The sequence below is a fragment of the Myxine glutinosa genome, chromosome 9 (assembly GCF_964187855.1).
Source record: "Myxine glutinosa chromosome 9, kmMyxGlut1.1, whole genome shotgun sequence".
Lineage (NCBI taxonomy): Eukaryota > Metazoa > Chordata > Myxini > Myxiniformes > Myxinidae > Myxine > Myxine glutinosa.
The window spans coordinates 50,656,579-50,673,463 of record NC_136269.1 but is presented as its reverse complement, the minus strand read 5'-3'; the positions used below and the strand labels follow the sequence as shown (position 1 = coordinate 50,673,463).

Below are 16,885 nucleotides of genomic sequence, written 5' to 3'. Positions count from 1 at the left end.
AATGTCATCCTCTATGTGTGTACGTGTGCATGTCTGATCATTATATAATCTAAAACGGCCTGGTCAATCTGGGGAGACGACTTGCAGTGTTCGCCTGTGCATGTGGAATAGCGCAAGTAGTTTAACCACTGATCCCTTCCAATGGAAAGGGGGGTATTGACACCATATTTATCTCCCGGAGGGAGCGGGTATTGCTAGTAAATATAATTATCTCGTTGGAGCACAGGCTGAAATACCGGATATGGAGACTCAAAAGAATTTATGCTCTGACCTGGTTCCTGATTGGCTCTTAAGAATGCTTCCGACATTGAAACACGTACGTCCTGGGTACGAGGCAGCGAGGGAACTTAACACTTCCCAGAAAGCTGCAGCAGGGTCAAAACAAGTGAAGTGTTTGTAAAAAAATATTTTTGTTTACAAAGAACAAGAGCGTGCGTGTGTGCGCATAAACATGTCTTCAATAAGCATAAATGTGCTACGCTGCGTGCAAGAGGCACAATAAAACCACTCAGCGTGATAGACGTCTGCACTTTCAGGATTGTTTAGGAAATGCTGCCAGTTGCAGAATCCAGTTGCAGAGTTGCAGTTGCAGAATCGCTTTTTTGAGCGAACACTTTTGTTGGGTTCTTGCTTGTGCGAGATCATTGTGTGCGGCCTTTGGCTTGATTGTTGTGAATCGCCATTGGAATGTGCTCCTTGATCCGGTCTTCCAGCCTTTGGGATGTACGGCCTACGTACCTGGCATCACATCGGCACTGACATTCATAAATAACATCATTAATACTAGCAACAGTACCCGCCCTACGGGCAGGGCTTCAATTGGGAAGCCCAAACGAAAAGGTAAAATATCAGAAATTGAAGGCTTTTTTATTTTAAACGATTCATATAAACATCCGTTGAGTCGTATCACACGCAAATCATCAAAATCTAAACAGTACATGGCTAAACAGTACATGGACGATCACGTACCACATACGTCTTGCGTCTCGCTCGCTCTCATGTTGTCCCGATAATGATCCTTCCGCAGGTTCACCGACGGAAACCTTGTTACGACTTTTACTTCCTCTAGACAGTCAAGTTCACTCATTTTTTCGGTGCACAGGCACGAGCCGAGAACGGCCCGTGCAGGGGCTGATCCGAGGATCTCATCAAACCGTCCGATCGGTAATACCGATGGACGGTGTGTACAAAGGGCAGGGACTTAATCAAAGCGAGCTGATGACTCGCGCTTACTGGGAATTCCTCGTTCGTGGGACACTGACTCAAGCCCCAGTCCCCATCACGGATGGGGCTCAGCGGTTTACCCGAGCCTGGCGGCGAAGGGCAAGGTACACGCTGGCCCGTCCAGTGTAGCGCGCGTGCGGCCCCGGACATCGAAGGGCATTAAACGCTCATTAAACATTAAACGTTCAATAAAGGATTACGAAACGAAAAACATTAGGAAATTACGTTCACACCGTCACATCAAACACTACCGTGAACACATACATCGTCACAACATCGTCACAATGAGAACATCGTCACAATGAACGTTATGCGAACGCGAATGTTATGCGGGAGTCCAAACCTGAGAATGCTGGAGACCAAAGCTGAAATTGGGAAAACTAAATAGCCTATTTTACTCCTGGAGATCCCAGGATTATCCACCCAAAATATCTTTGTGATCGGTTCAGCAGTTTTTACGGTACCTTCGAACAGACAGACAGACGGACATTTGGTGAATTGTAGTAAGATCGTCACAATGAGAACATCGTCACAAGGAACGTTATGTGAACGTGAATGTTATGTGGGAGTCCAAACTTAGAATGCTGGAGACCAAAGCTGAAATTGGGAAAACTAAATAGCCTATTTTACTTCCAGGGGTCCCAGGATTACCCACCCAAAATATCTTTGCGATCGGTTTAGCAGTTTTTACGGTACCTTCGAACAGACAGACGGACATTTGGTGAATTATAATAAGATGTTTTCTCCTTCTTACTCCACTGTTCTCCCAAATTCTTGTTAAAACAACTCAATAATTGAGCGTGGCCAAACTCAAATCTCACTGCCTTCCTGTCTCCTGAGCGATTAATGCACTCATGGACACTAATGATATGTAATGGTTGTAGAATGCCATGGATTATCATATCAATTTTGCAGCAATTTAATTTTTTTTTTGCAAATGCACACTATGATTGCACACTCCCCCTCGTCTGTGGTATTCACCCTCTCGCAGATGTCGGTTGAGGTAATTTGCAAAAGGTTTTTATAACTGAAAGTCTGATGACAGTGTGGGGTGAAATTATTTAAATTGCTGTAAAATGGCTTGCATGATGGATTTGGAGGCAAGCTCCTGGACTCCGTGTCCTTTCCTCCTGACAAGGTGGAAAAGTTTCTGTCAACCCTCGACTCTGATTCTGCAACTGGACCCGACGGCATCAGCCCACGGGTCCTAAAATCCTGCTCTGCTGCTCTATCTCACCCTCTCTCTGTTCTCTTCACCCTCTCTTTTGCTCAAGGTCAACTGCCATCTGCTTGGAAATCCGCCAACATCACCGCTTTGCACAAAAAAGGTGCAAAAACAGATCCTAGCAACTACAGACCAATCAGCCTTCTCCCAATTATCAGCAAAGTCATGGAATCCATCATTGCTTCGTATATGAAATCTTTCCTCTTCTCCAATGGCTTGATCTCTGATCATCAATTTGGTTTCAGACCAGGTCACTCTACTCTGGACATGCTGCTTCTGCTGTCTCAACAATGGATGGAGGTCCTCAATGCCAAACAGGAAATTAGAGCTGTCTCCCTCGACATATCACGTGCCTTCGACATGGTCTGGCACCCCGCTCTGCTCACGAAACTCTCCTCCTTTGGTATCCATGGAAATCTCCACGCATGGCTGGCGGACTTCCTCTCTAGTCGTCGTCAACGTGTGGCCCTGAATGGGTTTCTCTCATCTCCTCTTCCTGTTCAGGCTGGAGTTCCCCAAGGCAGTGTTCTGGGCCCCGTGCTTTTTCTGGTCTTCATCAATGATCTCTCTGACTCTCTCGAAAATCCTCTCTATCTCTTTGCTGATGACTCCACTCTCTGCCGCTCCATTCCTCTTCCCTCAGATCGGCAGTCTGCTGCCTCCTCACTCTCTGAAGACCTGGACAAAATCACAGACTGGTCAAACAAGTGGAACATGTCTTTCAATCCTGACAAATCTCACACTCTTACTATGTCTCTCCGAAAAGATCAACTGGACAACCCTCCCATCTACTTTCTCAACAATCCTCTCCAAGAAGTTCTGTCGCTCAAGATTTTGGGTCTCACTATCTGCCATGATCTTTCTTGGGAAAACCACATTTCCAAGCTGGCCTCCAAAGCCAGTCGCCGACTGGGCATCCTCCGTCGTGCGAAGTCCTTCCTCGGCACACCTGAGCTCCTCACCACATACAAGGCTTTCATCCGCAGCTCAATGGAATACTGTTCTCCCCTATGGGCCGGTGCTCCTGCCTCACACCTAGCTCGGCTTCACGCTGTTGAAACCAAAGCTTTCAGAATTATTGGAATCTCCCGCGATGAAGCTATCTCTGAGGGCCTTTCACTCACTCACCGCAGGCAGGTAGGTGGTCTTTCTGTCTTCTACCGACTCCTCTCCGGCCTTGCACCCCCAGCTCTCTCTGTGCTCTGTCCCCCAAATATTCCTACAGGTCGCACAAGATCTGCCAGCAACCCTCTGATGGTTAAACTGCCGAAATCTCGGCTCTCTGCTCACCTTCACTCTTTCATTCCTCTTTTCTCCCGCCTCTGGAACAAACTCCCTCACTCCCTTCAATCCCACTCCTCCCTCCAGGTCTTTAAAACAGCTGTTCACCACCATCTCTTATCTTCCCCCATCCAAAACCTTGATCTTTTCTACCCCCGCTAATTCACCCCAGATCCACCTTGTTTGAAATTCCAACTTCTTTCCTGGAAGTCCTGGCAGTGTCCATATGTTTTATACCTCTCCCACCGCCCCCTTCCCACGCCCCCCCCCCCCCCCCCCCCCCCCAAAGCCCTCGCCCTCTCTCAGATCTCTCGATGTCTCCATGTCTCTCGGTCCCTGCTCTCAAATGTTGTGTTTGTGTCCTTCCCCCTCTCTCCCCATCTTGTCTACCGCTCCCTATGTTATATGTTTTATGTGTCGGTTTGTCTTTCTGTGTGATTAATGTTCGCTCTTTCACGAGCCTCGATCTTGTATACAAAAAAAAAAAAAAAAAGTCAAATAACTATGAATTTGTAATGAGTGTAAGGTTATACAGTCACTGAAAAAGTAAGTACACCATGTAAAGTTTTGACTTTTTCAACATATTTCAACATACAGCTATTTGATCTTCATTTCAACAATATTGATAGATAAAGGTGATATAATATAACAAATATCATGAAACATTTACATTTTGTAGTCCATTGTATCATTTTGTGAAAACCACTTTCTATTTTCCTTTATTACCCTCGCCAGTGGAGAGGGTATTGCATTTAAGTCCGTTTGTTTGTCTTTGTTTGTCTGTTTGTCTGTCTGTTTGTCCGCACAGAATAAATATGATTTCCTCTGCAACCGTTGGTCCGATTGACAGGAAATTTTCACCATAGGTGCATCTCCACCTGTAAAAAAAATTTAATGATCATTATGACATCACAGGTCACGTGGTTCGACCGCCATCTTTGAAAAATCGAAAAACTTTGCACCTCTATCTCGGGAAGCGCTGAATAGAAAAAATTGATGCATGGCTCATTGTAAAGAACTCTTCATGGGGAATAAAATATGTTAATGATGATGTCATAGATGCCTCCATTATGACGTCAAAATTCGACAAGTACAAAACTTCATCTAATCAAGATGAAATTTCTTGAGCGCCATGTTGGCTTTAAACTGGTGGAGAAAAAAAAAATGATGATGACGTCATCGGTCACGTGGTTCGGCCGTCATCTTGGAAAAACCGAAAAACTTTGCACCTCTATATCTCCGAAAGTGCTGAATAGAAAAAATTGATGCATGGCTCCTTGTAAAGAACTCTCCATGTGGAATAAAATATGTTAATGATGATGTCATAGGTGCCTCCATTATGACGTCATAATTCGACTAGTACAAAACTTCATCCGATCAAGATGAAATTTATTGAGCATAATCTAGGAGTAAATTAGTTAAGAATAAAAATGATGATGACGTCATCGGTCACGTGGTTCGGCCGCCATATTTGTTTTAACACAAAAGCCTTAAAAACCACTGAAAATACATCCTGGCGAGGGTTTGCAATCTCTGATTGCTCTTTTTCTTTTTTTCCTGCTCATTTATACTTGTACTGTAGAATCCCATTATAAGGAAGTCATGATATCAGAATTTGTTATAATAAACGGCACACTTTTTGCTGTGCAATACATTTTTATTGACATATTTCATCATGATATAATATATAGTTAAATGTGCAAAAAAGGGAAAAAATTAGAGGTTTGGTGAAGAGGACGGGGACAGGGGGACTTGCTTGGCGGCACCCTTTACTTTTTTGTGTGGGTGAGGTTGGAGTCCCAGTTTAACATACTTTTGACACAACAACCAGTCCATGAAAAATGTGTTACCGGTAGTTATAATGACATTGTGTATTCTAAATGTATGCTTTGTAATGAGTGATTTGTCTCTAATTGGATTAAAGGTAAGAACTTAAATTTTGGGTTTTGTGAAGTAACCCTTCTTCTTCTTCTTCTTCTAGTTTATCTGCCTCGTTTAATTCTGAAGATTCTTGCAGAACAACGCATACAGTCACGTGAAAAAATAAGTACACCCCATGTAAAGTTTTGACTTTTTCAGCATATTTCAACATACAGCTATTTGATCTTCATTCAACAATATTGATAGATAAAGGTGATATAATAAAACAAATATCATGAAACATTTACATTTTGTAGCCCATTGTATCATTTAAATAAACATAAATGCAAATTTCGCATGTCAAAAAAGTAAGTACACCCTTGGCTCTAATAGGTGGTATTGCCCCCTTTGGCAGAAACAACCTCAAGTAGGCGTTTCTTATAACTGTCAACCAGTCTCTGACAACGACTGGGAGAAATTTTTACCCACTCCAGAATTCTTTCAGCTGTGCGATGTTGGAGGGGTTTCTTGCATGCACAGCTCATTTCAAATCCCCCCACAACATCTCGATGGGATTTAGATCCGGGCTTTGACTTGGCCGTTCCAGAACCCTCCATTTCTTACTTTTCAGCCATACCTTGGTGGATTTACTGGTATGTTTAGGGTCATTGTCATGTTGCAAGGTCCACCTTCAGTTGAGCTTCAACTTTCCGACAGATGGCCTCACATTATCCTCAAGCACCCTCTGGTACAATGAAGAATTCATAGTGGATTCTATGATCGTGAGCTGCCCAGGCACTGATACAGCAAAGCTGCCCCAAACCATAATATTTCCACCACCATGCTTTACAGTTGGTATCAGGTTCTTGTGGTCAAATGCTGTCTTTGGTTTTCGCCAAACATGTCTTCTGGTACTGTGGCCAAGTAGCTCTGCCTTTGACTCATCTGTCCAGAGCACATTGTTCCAGAAGTGCTGGTCTTTGCCTCGGTGTTCATTGGCAAACTTTAGACTTGCCCTGATGTTCTTTCTGGACAGCAAAGGTTTCCTCCTGGCACACCTCCCATGTAGATCAAATTTGTGCAGCCTCTTTCTCATGGTAGACTCGTGCACTTTGACATCAACAGTGGCAAGAGCTACCTGAAGGTCCCGTGATGACATTCTGGGGTTCTTAAAGACTTCTTTCAGCATCTTGCGGTCTGCTCTCGGGCTGAACTTGCTGGGGTGGCCTGGCCTGAACAAGTTGGCAGTTGTTTGGAATCTTCTCCACTTGTCGATGATCTTCCGGACAGTCGAATGATTGATTTCAAATTGTTTGGAGATCTTTTTAAATCCCTTCCCAGACTCGTAGGCATCTATAACCTTCTTTCTGAAGGCCTCAGAGAGCTCTTTTGATCTAGGCATGGTGATGCCGCACACTTCAACAACAAAGAGCAAACCAAACTAAATGTCTGAGGTTTAAATAAGATAGGTTCCTCCAAGATCCTCTCTAACGATGTTCTAATAATTTGCACCTGAGCTGGTGCACCTGATTCTAATTTTAGGTATTTGAAGTAGTGATAAATGTTGGGGTGTACTTCCTTTTTCCACATGCGAAATTTGCATTTATGTTTATTGAAATTATACAATGGACTACAAAATGTAAATGTTTCATGATGTTTGTTGTATTATATCACCTTTATCTATCAATATTGTTGAAATTCAGATCAAATAGCTGTATGTTGAAATATGTTGAAAAAGTCAAAACTTTACATGGGGTGTACTTATTTTTTCACGTGACTGTAGATGTTTGTCTGTGATCTTTCCTTTTTAAATGCCTACATTGTCAAGCAAGGAAGCAGCACATAGCATTTTAAAAGTATTTGGTGTGATTTTGCCAGGATTTGAACCCCCGACCTCCCATGCTCAGACTGGATGCTCTAACAATTAGACCACTGGGTGTGGTGTACCTTTGTATAACCACAATAAATAGAAATGATGCCATCTGTATTTCTAGCTCCTGGAGAGGTTAAAAATGCAGCTAGGATCTATGCTGGACGATGCTCCAGCAGACGAGGGAGGGCAAGCATTGCAGCTGGAAGTTGTTCGGACTCTTGGAAGGGTTGGACCCAATGCTGAGCCTCACTTCCGGGATGACTGTGAGTATGCACAATCTAGAGGCATTGCAAAACATGCAAAATTAGAACCAAAATGGAAGCAGCATTTGAAGTGGACTTTGGCTCTCTTTGGAGTGGCAGCCTTTTCACTTTTTCACGTTAACTGGATTGCCAGAAACTACATCGTATTTGCTCTGCAATATTCAAATGCATGTGCAGCAGCTATCGCGACAATGGATTCCCATTATCGTTATCGCGAAAGCAAATCTAAAGCATGATTATTGTCCCATAACGATTATCACCCTGCACCAATATATATATATTGTCACGCCCGTGGCCAATGAACACCGGCCTCAGACGGATAGCCGATCGGTTAAACTCCGAGGCTGCAGTTTGAAACTTGGCGGTATTATTTTTGGCGCGTGCGTGCGAAGAAAACCAGGGTCTTACCTCCAACGGAACCACACGGGGTTTATTCCTCGAACCCACAAACACAGATACGAGACAAGGAAAATGTACAATAATGTACAATTTAGCCGAGCGCAGTTCGGCTCGCTGCGCTCGCCTCACCAAGCGTCGTTACTGAGCAACGGGCTTGTTTTAGCTGAGGCTAATGACTGTACCTGAGTTGCTGTGTTGTCATGATTTACACCAATCATAATACAAACAATTACTTTGCACAAATTTATTTGTTGTGTTTGAGATATTATATTTTTATAGGCAATTTAGGTTGAAGATTTAGGTTGAATGTTTTTTTTTCAAGAAAGAACCCCTCAGCACATACATAGGGGAGGGGTCGGTGCAGACTGGAAGTTTGGGACGATTACACCTCACCACCACCTAATTCAAAACACCTCACCACCAAGTAATTCAAAACACCTCACCACCAAGTAATTTAAAACACCTCACAGCCATAAAACACGTAATGAAAACACCTCACCACCACAAAATTAAAAACACCTCACCACCACGAAATTGAAAACACCTCACAGCCATCAAACACGTAATAAAAACACCTCACAGCCATAAAACACGTAATAAAAACACCTCACAGCCATAAAACACGGAATAAAAACACCTCACAGCCATAAAACACGTAATAAAAACACCTCACAGCCACAAAATTAAAAACACCTCACCACCACGCCATTTAAAAAGACCTCACCACCAAGTAATTCAAAACAACTCACCACCACCTAATTCAAAACACCTCATCACCAAGCAATTCAAAACACCTCACCACCACATAATTAAAAACACCTCACCACCACGTAATTATAAATACCTCACCACCACGTAATTCAAAACACCTCACCACCATGTGATTTAAAAACACCTCACCACCATGTGATTTAAAAACACCTCACCACCATGTGATTTAAAAACACCTCACCACCACGTCATTTAAAAACACCTCACCACCACATAATTCAAAATACCTCACCATCACGTGATTCAAAACCACCACATCATTATTAAAAACACTTCACAACCACGGAAACAAATGTTTCAGGGAGTCGTTAAGTGACAACACAGACACTGCCCAGATGTGTAGATATATATATATATATATAACCACCTTTAGAGGCCATTTTTCCCCGCAAAGCGGTGGTTGGCCTTTTTCGGGAACCGTGGTTGCTGTTGTTTTTTTGGTCCCCTTTTTGAAGCAATGTTTTACGGCCAGATGCCCTTCCTGACGCCAACCCTTTTTGCCGCCTTTAACGACAACCAGGGAATTACCAGTGAACTGGTACTCAATTTGCCGACCTCGGAAGGATGACAGGCTGAGTCAACCCCCCTGGCGTTAATTCAGCGATCTACTGGGATTCGAACCCAGGATCCTAGGATCCTAAGCCGGCACCCTCGCCGCTAGCCCAACACCAGGGCATATATATGTATATACATATATACACATACATACACATATATATATATATCCATATACAACAGGGTTTAACCCTCCCGCCCCCCCTCCCCCCCTCTGTACGTCGACGGGCTTCGGGAGATCCGCAACAAATTGGTGTCAGGAGTGGGATAATTGGACCGAGAGTGCGCTTCACGCACTCAAAAATTACAAGTGGACGAAAATCAGTGTTTTAAAAAACCAAATTAAATTTGTACGATGGCTGGCCAAGGCGGTCAAATGCCGGTGGGAGTAATAGAAGAGGAATTAATGGCCCAGGACTAACAGGGACAGTTGGTAGTGGAGGCAGCAGACGAGGGTGCGGCAGCAGGGGCAGAAAATGGCGGCGCCTCGCACGTGGCGGCGGAAGCCGAGCCCGCGGTGCCAGTGGACTGGGGCCTATTTATAGCAAAAATGAGGGCCTTTATGGTCAAGACAGGTGAAGACATGAAAGAAATGAGGGACGAAGCAAGGTGTAACAAGAATGGGCTGGAAAACAAAATGGATGCTCAGGGGGACAAATCCACCAGTGAAATGGAAAAGATGAGGGCAGAGTCGAGAAAGGACATGAAAAAGGCAGGGGAGGAGATCGGGCGCAAGTTGAGTGGGAAGGTCGCGGTGGTACGCGACGGGGTGAAGCGATACGGGGAACGCGTGGGGAGCGAGCTAGAGCAAAGGACAGCCAAATTGACTGGGGCTATGGGAGTAGCGACGCGAGAGGAAATTGTTGAGGGACCGACGATCGTCGAGTTGGAAAATAAAATTTTGGGGGGCGCCGGCGAAGGCTGAATTGGAAAAAGAAATTTTAGGGGCGCCGACGATCGTCGTGTTAGAAGAAAAGACGGGGGTTGAGGAGACAGAAGAGATGAGGAATAAATCACAGGAGAAGGTGATGGAATATGCACAAGGTCTGTGTTTGCACCGTGATGCCATGCTTGCTAACTCAATAAAAAGTTTGCAGGTGCTGGCGGAGAGGGAGGGCCCCGAGGTGAGTAGCGCAAATGGCGGGAATGTGTTTGGCGCGAACGGGTGCTTGGTGCGCTTGGGAGAAAGGCGAGACCCGGACGTTCGCGATGGGCCCATTGTGCGGTGTGAGAGGGAGTCCGTACCGGAGCGCGTGGTGAGAGAGTGTGTTACGGAGAGTGAGCAAGAGTGTGCACCGGAGTGTGCGGGAAACGAGTGTGCACCGGAGTGTGCAGGAAACAAGTGTGCACCGGAGTGTGCGATAACGGAGTAGGAGCGGGAGTGCGCACCTGGGGGTGTGGAAAAAGAGTGTGCGAGGGCCGAGTGCGTAAGAGAAAAGTGTGCACCGGAATGTGCGATGGCCGAGTGTGTGGAGGAAAAATGCACACCGTAGTGTGAAAAAGAATGCACAACAGAGTATGTGAAAGATGCATGTGCGCCTGGGTGTGTACGGGAAGAGTGTGCACCGGAGTGTACAGTGGAGTGTGCGATAGTGGAGAGTGTGAGGGGCGTGTGTGCGCCTGGGTGTGCGAGTGTGGAGTGGGTCGCGAGGTGTGAGGACGCGGCTCAAGCATCGACACCGACCGGGGTAGCGCCTAGCGGGATGGGTAGCGTACGTGAGCCCCCGGTGAGTTGTGTGCTGCAGGGACCGGAGGGGATCGGTGTGGCGTCGGTCTCACAAGGACCGGCGTGCACAATTCGTGCCTCCGGCCCCCGCACTGTATGGTTGGTGCCGTATGGCGGCAAGGCCGATCGGCCGGGTTCAAGGGGAGGTAGGAGTTATCGGAGCCACGCACCTTGTCGGGTGCGGTGCTCTGACCGTGGCCGGTTGGGTCATCGTGCGTGGGACCGTGAGGCCCCGGGCCAGGGATGGAGCCCGGCAATTGGGCCCATCAATACCTCCCCCCTTGGATCGAAAATGCCGGACGGCCAACCTATACAGGCGACCAACCACCCGCATGGATCGCTCTCGAGCCGTGACAAGATACCTCCACCTGGAGCGGCTCGTAGCGTAGGGGACTGGAGAGTAGTGTACCCCAAATGGGGGAATGGTAGTGTGACCATTCCTCCCACGCGCCCATGAGCATTAGTTGAAGGGGGGTGGCAGTGTTAGGCCCATGGAGGGGCCAGCAATGGTTGCCTCCATGGGGCACCAAAGCTAGCCGAGGGAGGGCTAGGATAATGTTAGGGATCTAGAAGACAGTAGGGACAAAATATTTAAGTAGTGACACCTGAACTGTAGAGGGGACGTAGAGAGTTTAGGTGGTTGTTAAAAAAAACAGGGGTGTGCATAGTGTAAAGGGACGACGGGGAAGCACGAGAGTTGGGGAAATTAGGTAGTTAGATGATGCTGTGTGTGTGAGGAGTTGTGTTGTTGAGATAAATGGAATTGTGTTTGAGGAGTGAGAACAAAAGTTGTGTGTAAGATAAATGGTGTGTGAATAGTGGTGTGAGAATAAAAGGTGTGCAAGATATTTGGTGTGCAGGATAAAAGGTGTGGAATGCTTGGTGTGGAATGCATGGTGCGAAGGATTGAATGGGGGGAAATGGAACCCATTCACGAAAGCCTGGGGGGGGGGAGTGTAAAGCCAGGTAGAGGGCATAGTTAAATTGTATGTATATTGACATCTGTGGTGCGGGTAGTAGCAAGAAGTGCTTTGTGGTCTGAGACTGTGGAATGGCTGGGCGTATGGCTTAATTGGTGAGTATGGTTATTGAGGCACTCCGCCACTGGTAGTTTCTCGGCCAGGTGAGGCAGCAGGTAGGCTCTGGGAGCCGGTTAGTTGTAGTTTGTGAGTGGGGCCCGAGGATCCCAGGAGAGGACCCGGGTTGCCCGATGCCGAGGTGGGCATAGAGGGGGTAAGTGCCAGGGAGGGCCTTCCCCGGTTAGGTAGTCGTCAGGAGCAGGCAAGCTCGGGAGGCGGCTTCAGTGGCGGAGGTGCGCAGGTAGGTAGACCTGCTGGTGGAGCCACACGACCCAGCCCCGAAATTGTGCGAGGGCACGAGTGAAAATTTGTGGGGGTGAGACCCAAATTTGGAGGGCACCACAGTGTGGGCAATGGGAATTCGGGTTCTTAGAACCACATAGTTTAAAGAGGCCGATTGGCAGGGTACGACCCCGGGCAGTTTAACAGTGTAAATGTTAGTAGTGTAGTTAGGAAATGAGAAATCCCTTCGCACCATACACAGCCATTCAATGAGGAGGACGAGCTTCACACCGAGGCTCTGTTGGACATTTGAGTAGTGAGACGCATAATGACGTAAGTGGGACATTGCTTTGTTCCATCCCTTCCTTCCTGGGAGGGATTTGGAGACTAATTTGGCATAGAGGGGGATATGGGAGACAAGACGTAGAGACGGATTGTAAATACAAGGGGGGCTAGGGTAGTGTAGCCAACGGTGGGGGGTATGGACGGCTAGGGACGAGTTTGCTCTGCTCGCTGTACCGCATCCCTCACACCGCACCAGGCATGGTGGTGCCTGGTCACCTTGTTTTTCGTGGCCACTGTGTCCTTTCCGCTTGCTTGTTGTGCTTTGTCTTCCCTCCCCGCCCCAGGACCATTTTGGAGGCGGACCTGTGCAGCATCCATTCTGCACCATGGCACCTGTGCAGCCGAACTGTGCAGCACCTTGCTGTCAGCCCTTTTGCTGCACCCTTGCTACACCTGTGCAGTCAACTTGTGCAGCGCTTTGCTGCCAAACCACATTGCTGCACATTTTGGCACACTTATGGACCACAAACCTTGTGGCCTTGCACCTCTGCTGTGCAGCATCTTGCTGCACAATCATCTTGCACCTTCGGACCACTTGTTTATTGGCACTGATGCCACGCAGTTGGACCACATGGGAGTGGCCCTGCTTGGCAATGAAAAATAAAAGCATTGTTTACGATCGTGTGCCAGGTATGAAGAAGATGTGGAAGCTTAGATGGCCCTGATGCTTCAAATGGCCTGTATGCCGGTTGTGGTAGCCGGTCAAATGGCCTGTATGCCTGTATGCCGAAATACTCGGGTAGTTGTGGGTGTGAATCTGTTAGAGTAGCTGCTCAACACAATAGGGGGGACATATTTAGTGTTAAAAATGTCGCACACATGGGTCAGAATAAATGCTAGAGGGATTACACCTATGTGTCACATTTAAAAATAAGGTTAAATTTGCATGCCAGGCTCTACCGGTCGTTCCATTGTTGGGGTCGACTCGGAACGAGTCTGGTGAGAGAGGGGTGTCGTGTTGCGGTTTTGTGAATAAAGGATGACCCCCCCTCGTAGGTAGTCGCATCACAACATGAAGCCTCGCTTTAGTTCAGTTATTTCTTCGTAAATGTAAGCGTAGTCTCCTTTCCTGTATTAGTTTGCGTTGAGCAGGCCAGTAAGTGTAGGCCTCAATTGGGCTAGAATGCCATGTGCTCGGCCTGGAACAAGTCTGGCAAGGCCGAAGGGAGGAGCTGCAAGGAGTGGCCATTACGCAGCGAGCAGCCAATCGGAGCGCAAGGAGAGTGGCACACAACGGCGGCGAGAGGAGGGGCTTGGAACATTCGGGATGTTTCCTTATCCGCGGGCCGTAACAATATGTATATATATATATATATATATAACCACCTTTAGAGGCCATTTTTCCCCGCAAAGCGGGGGTTGGCCTTTTTCGGGAACCGTGGTTGTTGTTGTTTTTCTGTCCCCTTTTTGAAGCAATGTTTTACGGCCGGATGCCCTTCCTGACGCCAACCCTTTTTGCCGCCTTTAACGACAAACAGGGAATTACCAGTGAACTGGTACTCAATTAGCCGACCTCAGAAGGATGACAGGCTGAGTCAACCCCCCTGGTGTTAATTCAGCGATTGACCGGGATTCGAACCCAGGATCCTAAGCCGGCACCCTAGCCACTAGCCCAACACCAGGGTTATATATATATATATATATATATATATATATATATATATATATATATATATATATATATATATATATATATATATATATATATATATACATATACATACAGTGGGACCTCTAAATCCGAATTTAATTCGTTCCAGCGGAAGTTCGGATTGGGAAAAGTTCGGAATTAGAAACTATTTTCCTCATTAGAAATAATGGAAAGTGAATTAATCCGTTCCTGGACCCCAAAAATCCATTATCAAGACACTGTTAACTGCAAATACACATGATTCAAGGTAAAATAAGATGAGTAAATGCCCTAAATATCAAATAATAATAATAATAATAACAAGAAATAAATGTACTAACATGAAAATAACTGCATTTACCTTAGTGGAGAGTTCTGATGGTGCATGTGGAAGCTGGAGAGGAGGAAGGAGGGAGAGGGTTTTATTGCTTGGAAGGTGAGGCACCTTCCAAGCTAACATCAGATGACTGTGCTTCTGGTGTTTGCTCTCTTTGTCTCTTAACACCACTTGTAGAGGGTTGGGGCTCACTAGGCTTGCTTTCTTTAGAGAACCACCTCTCCAAAGTTGCCTGGTGTTGGCGACTTTTCTTAATTTTTCTGAAGTGGTCAATCACATTGTCACCGAACAAGTTAATGCTCCTGTTAACCACTGCTTTATTAGGGTGCCACCTTTCAACAATGGCCTGTGTTTTAGACCAATGGAAGCACAGTTCTTTAATTTCAGCACTGGAAATGTTACCACTAGCTCCCTCTTCCTCCTCTGAATAAATTTCCACTGCCACTTCTTCTTGCTGCATCTTGTGGAGGTGCTGAAGTTCTTCTGTGGTGAGTTCCTTGTTGTGATCCTCCACTAACTCCTCCACATCCTCTTCACTCACCTCCAAGCCCATGGACTGACCCAATGCTACAATAGCAGGCACAATAGGTTCTTCAAAGCCTTCAAAATCTCGACGCTCGCGGCGGGAAATATGAACGACGCTAACGCTATGTTGGCGGTTCGGTTATAGAAATACATTCGGAATTAGGGACAAAATTTTCTCGAATTTACGGTTCGGAATTAGAGTAGTTCGAGATGAGGGGCGTTCGGAATTAGGGGTCACTACTGTATATATATATATATATATATATATATATATATATATATATATATATATATATATATATATATATATATGTATATATATATATATATATATATATATATATATATATATATATATATATATATATATATATATATATATATATATATTGTTGCGGATATGAGATTGGCATCCATCCATATCTGCTTGTAAATATTCCCCTATTTCCTCAGTACTTCCCAACTATCCCCAATTCCCCATTCCCTAGTCCCATTTTCTGTAAACAACACTCTGTAGACCCGACCTTCCCCTATTTCCCCCATTAAATGTCGCATCCAGGTCCACCGCATCTCACGTAGACAACTATAGGACATCTTGCTAGTTATTCTTAGTCTATGTCAGTTAAGGACTCGTTTCCATTAATTCTGACTCTTCGTTGCACCAGAATGTGATTGTATGGCACCGTTAGAAAGTTTAGGACCTCCCAATACCTCCCCGCAGCTCTTCCTCATGGTACAACAACAACAACAACAAGAACAGCGGCGGCGGCGCGGGGAGTGCGCGTCCTCACTCTGGCTTGGTTAGCCGCCATCGAACATGTGCTCCGACGGGGTTACCACGTAGGGGCTCGCTGTCAGCTCCTCGTCAAGGGCGGAGCCCGGTAACCCCCCGCACCCAATAGAAGCGGCGGACCGATTCCATCTGGGGCGGAGCCAACGAGCCGAGGGCGTGTCACTCCCCGCTGAGCATGCGCAGGAAGAGGGAGGTGACGTGAGATGCGCCCTCAGCTTGGAGAGAGAAGGCGCCACCTCCGAGCGCTGCAATACCTCCCCGCATCTCTGGACCGAACCGCGTTTGATTCTGCCCCTGAGCCAAGGTGCACCTTGTGCTATCGACTGCCTGTCCTTCCCTGCCATCAATCCCCGTGTAAGTCAGTCTGGTTCCGTTTGTCTGTGGTCTGTCGGGGATAGATAAGACTGTGTCTAAGTGCCCATCTTTTCTGTGCTTTACCTCTTACCCTGTAATCTACCCCTTTTCTGCATCACCAATTATATCCTCCTCCGGAGGTCTTGAGAACTGTACCCCTTGTGTCGTTTCATTTAACCCAGCCGTTGTGTCCTTTCCATCATTGATTTAGCGTAGCGCGATTCGGCCAACGTTCGAGTGGAATCGGGCGGGATCGGGTTCTAATCGGGGAGTAACTGTTCGGACGCGGTAATACACCACCGCTCGGTCAATATAACATCTGTCCGCGATCCGCAACAATATATATATATATATATATATATATATATATATATATATATATATATATATACAGTGATCCCTCGTTTATCGCGGGAGTTACGT

The 16,885-nt window shown here is 46.2% G+C and overlaps 1 protein-coding gene across 4 annotated transcripts in view; it reads left to right on the top strand.

Moving 5' to 3' along the window:
* The window catches only part of LOC137435403 (RAB11-binding protein RELCH homolog), a 228,606-nt gene that overhangs the window by 150,654 nt on the left and 61,067 nt on the right, over nucleotides 1-16,885 (top strand). For all 4 annotated transcript variants that reach the window (XM_078784344.1, XM_068129167.2, XM_068129168.2 and 1 more), the window contains exon 23: nucleotides 7,585-7,726. In XM_078784344.1, the coding sequence (XP_078640470.1) occupies nucleotides 7,585-7,726 (142 nt within the window). The remainder of the gene's footprint in view (nucleotides 1-7,584; nucleotides 7,727-16,885) is intronic.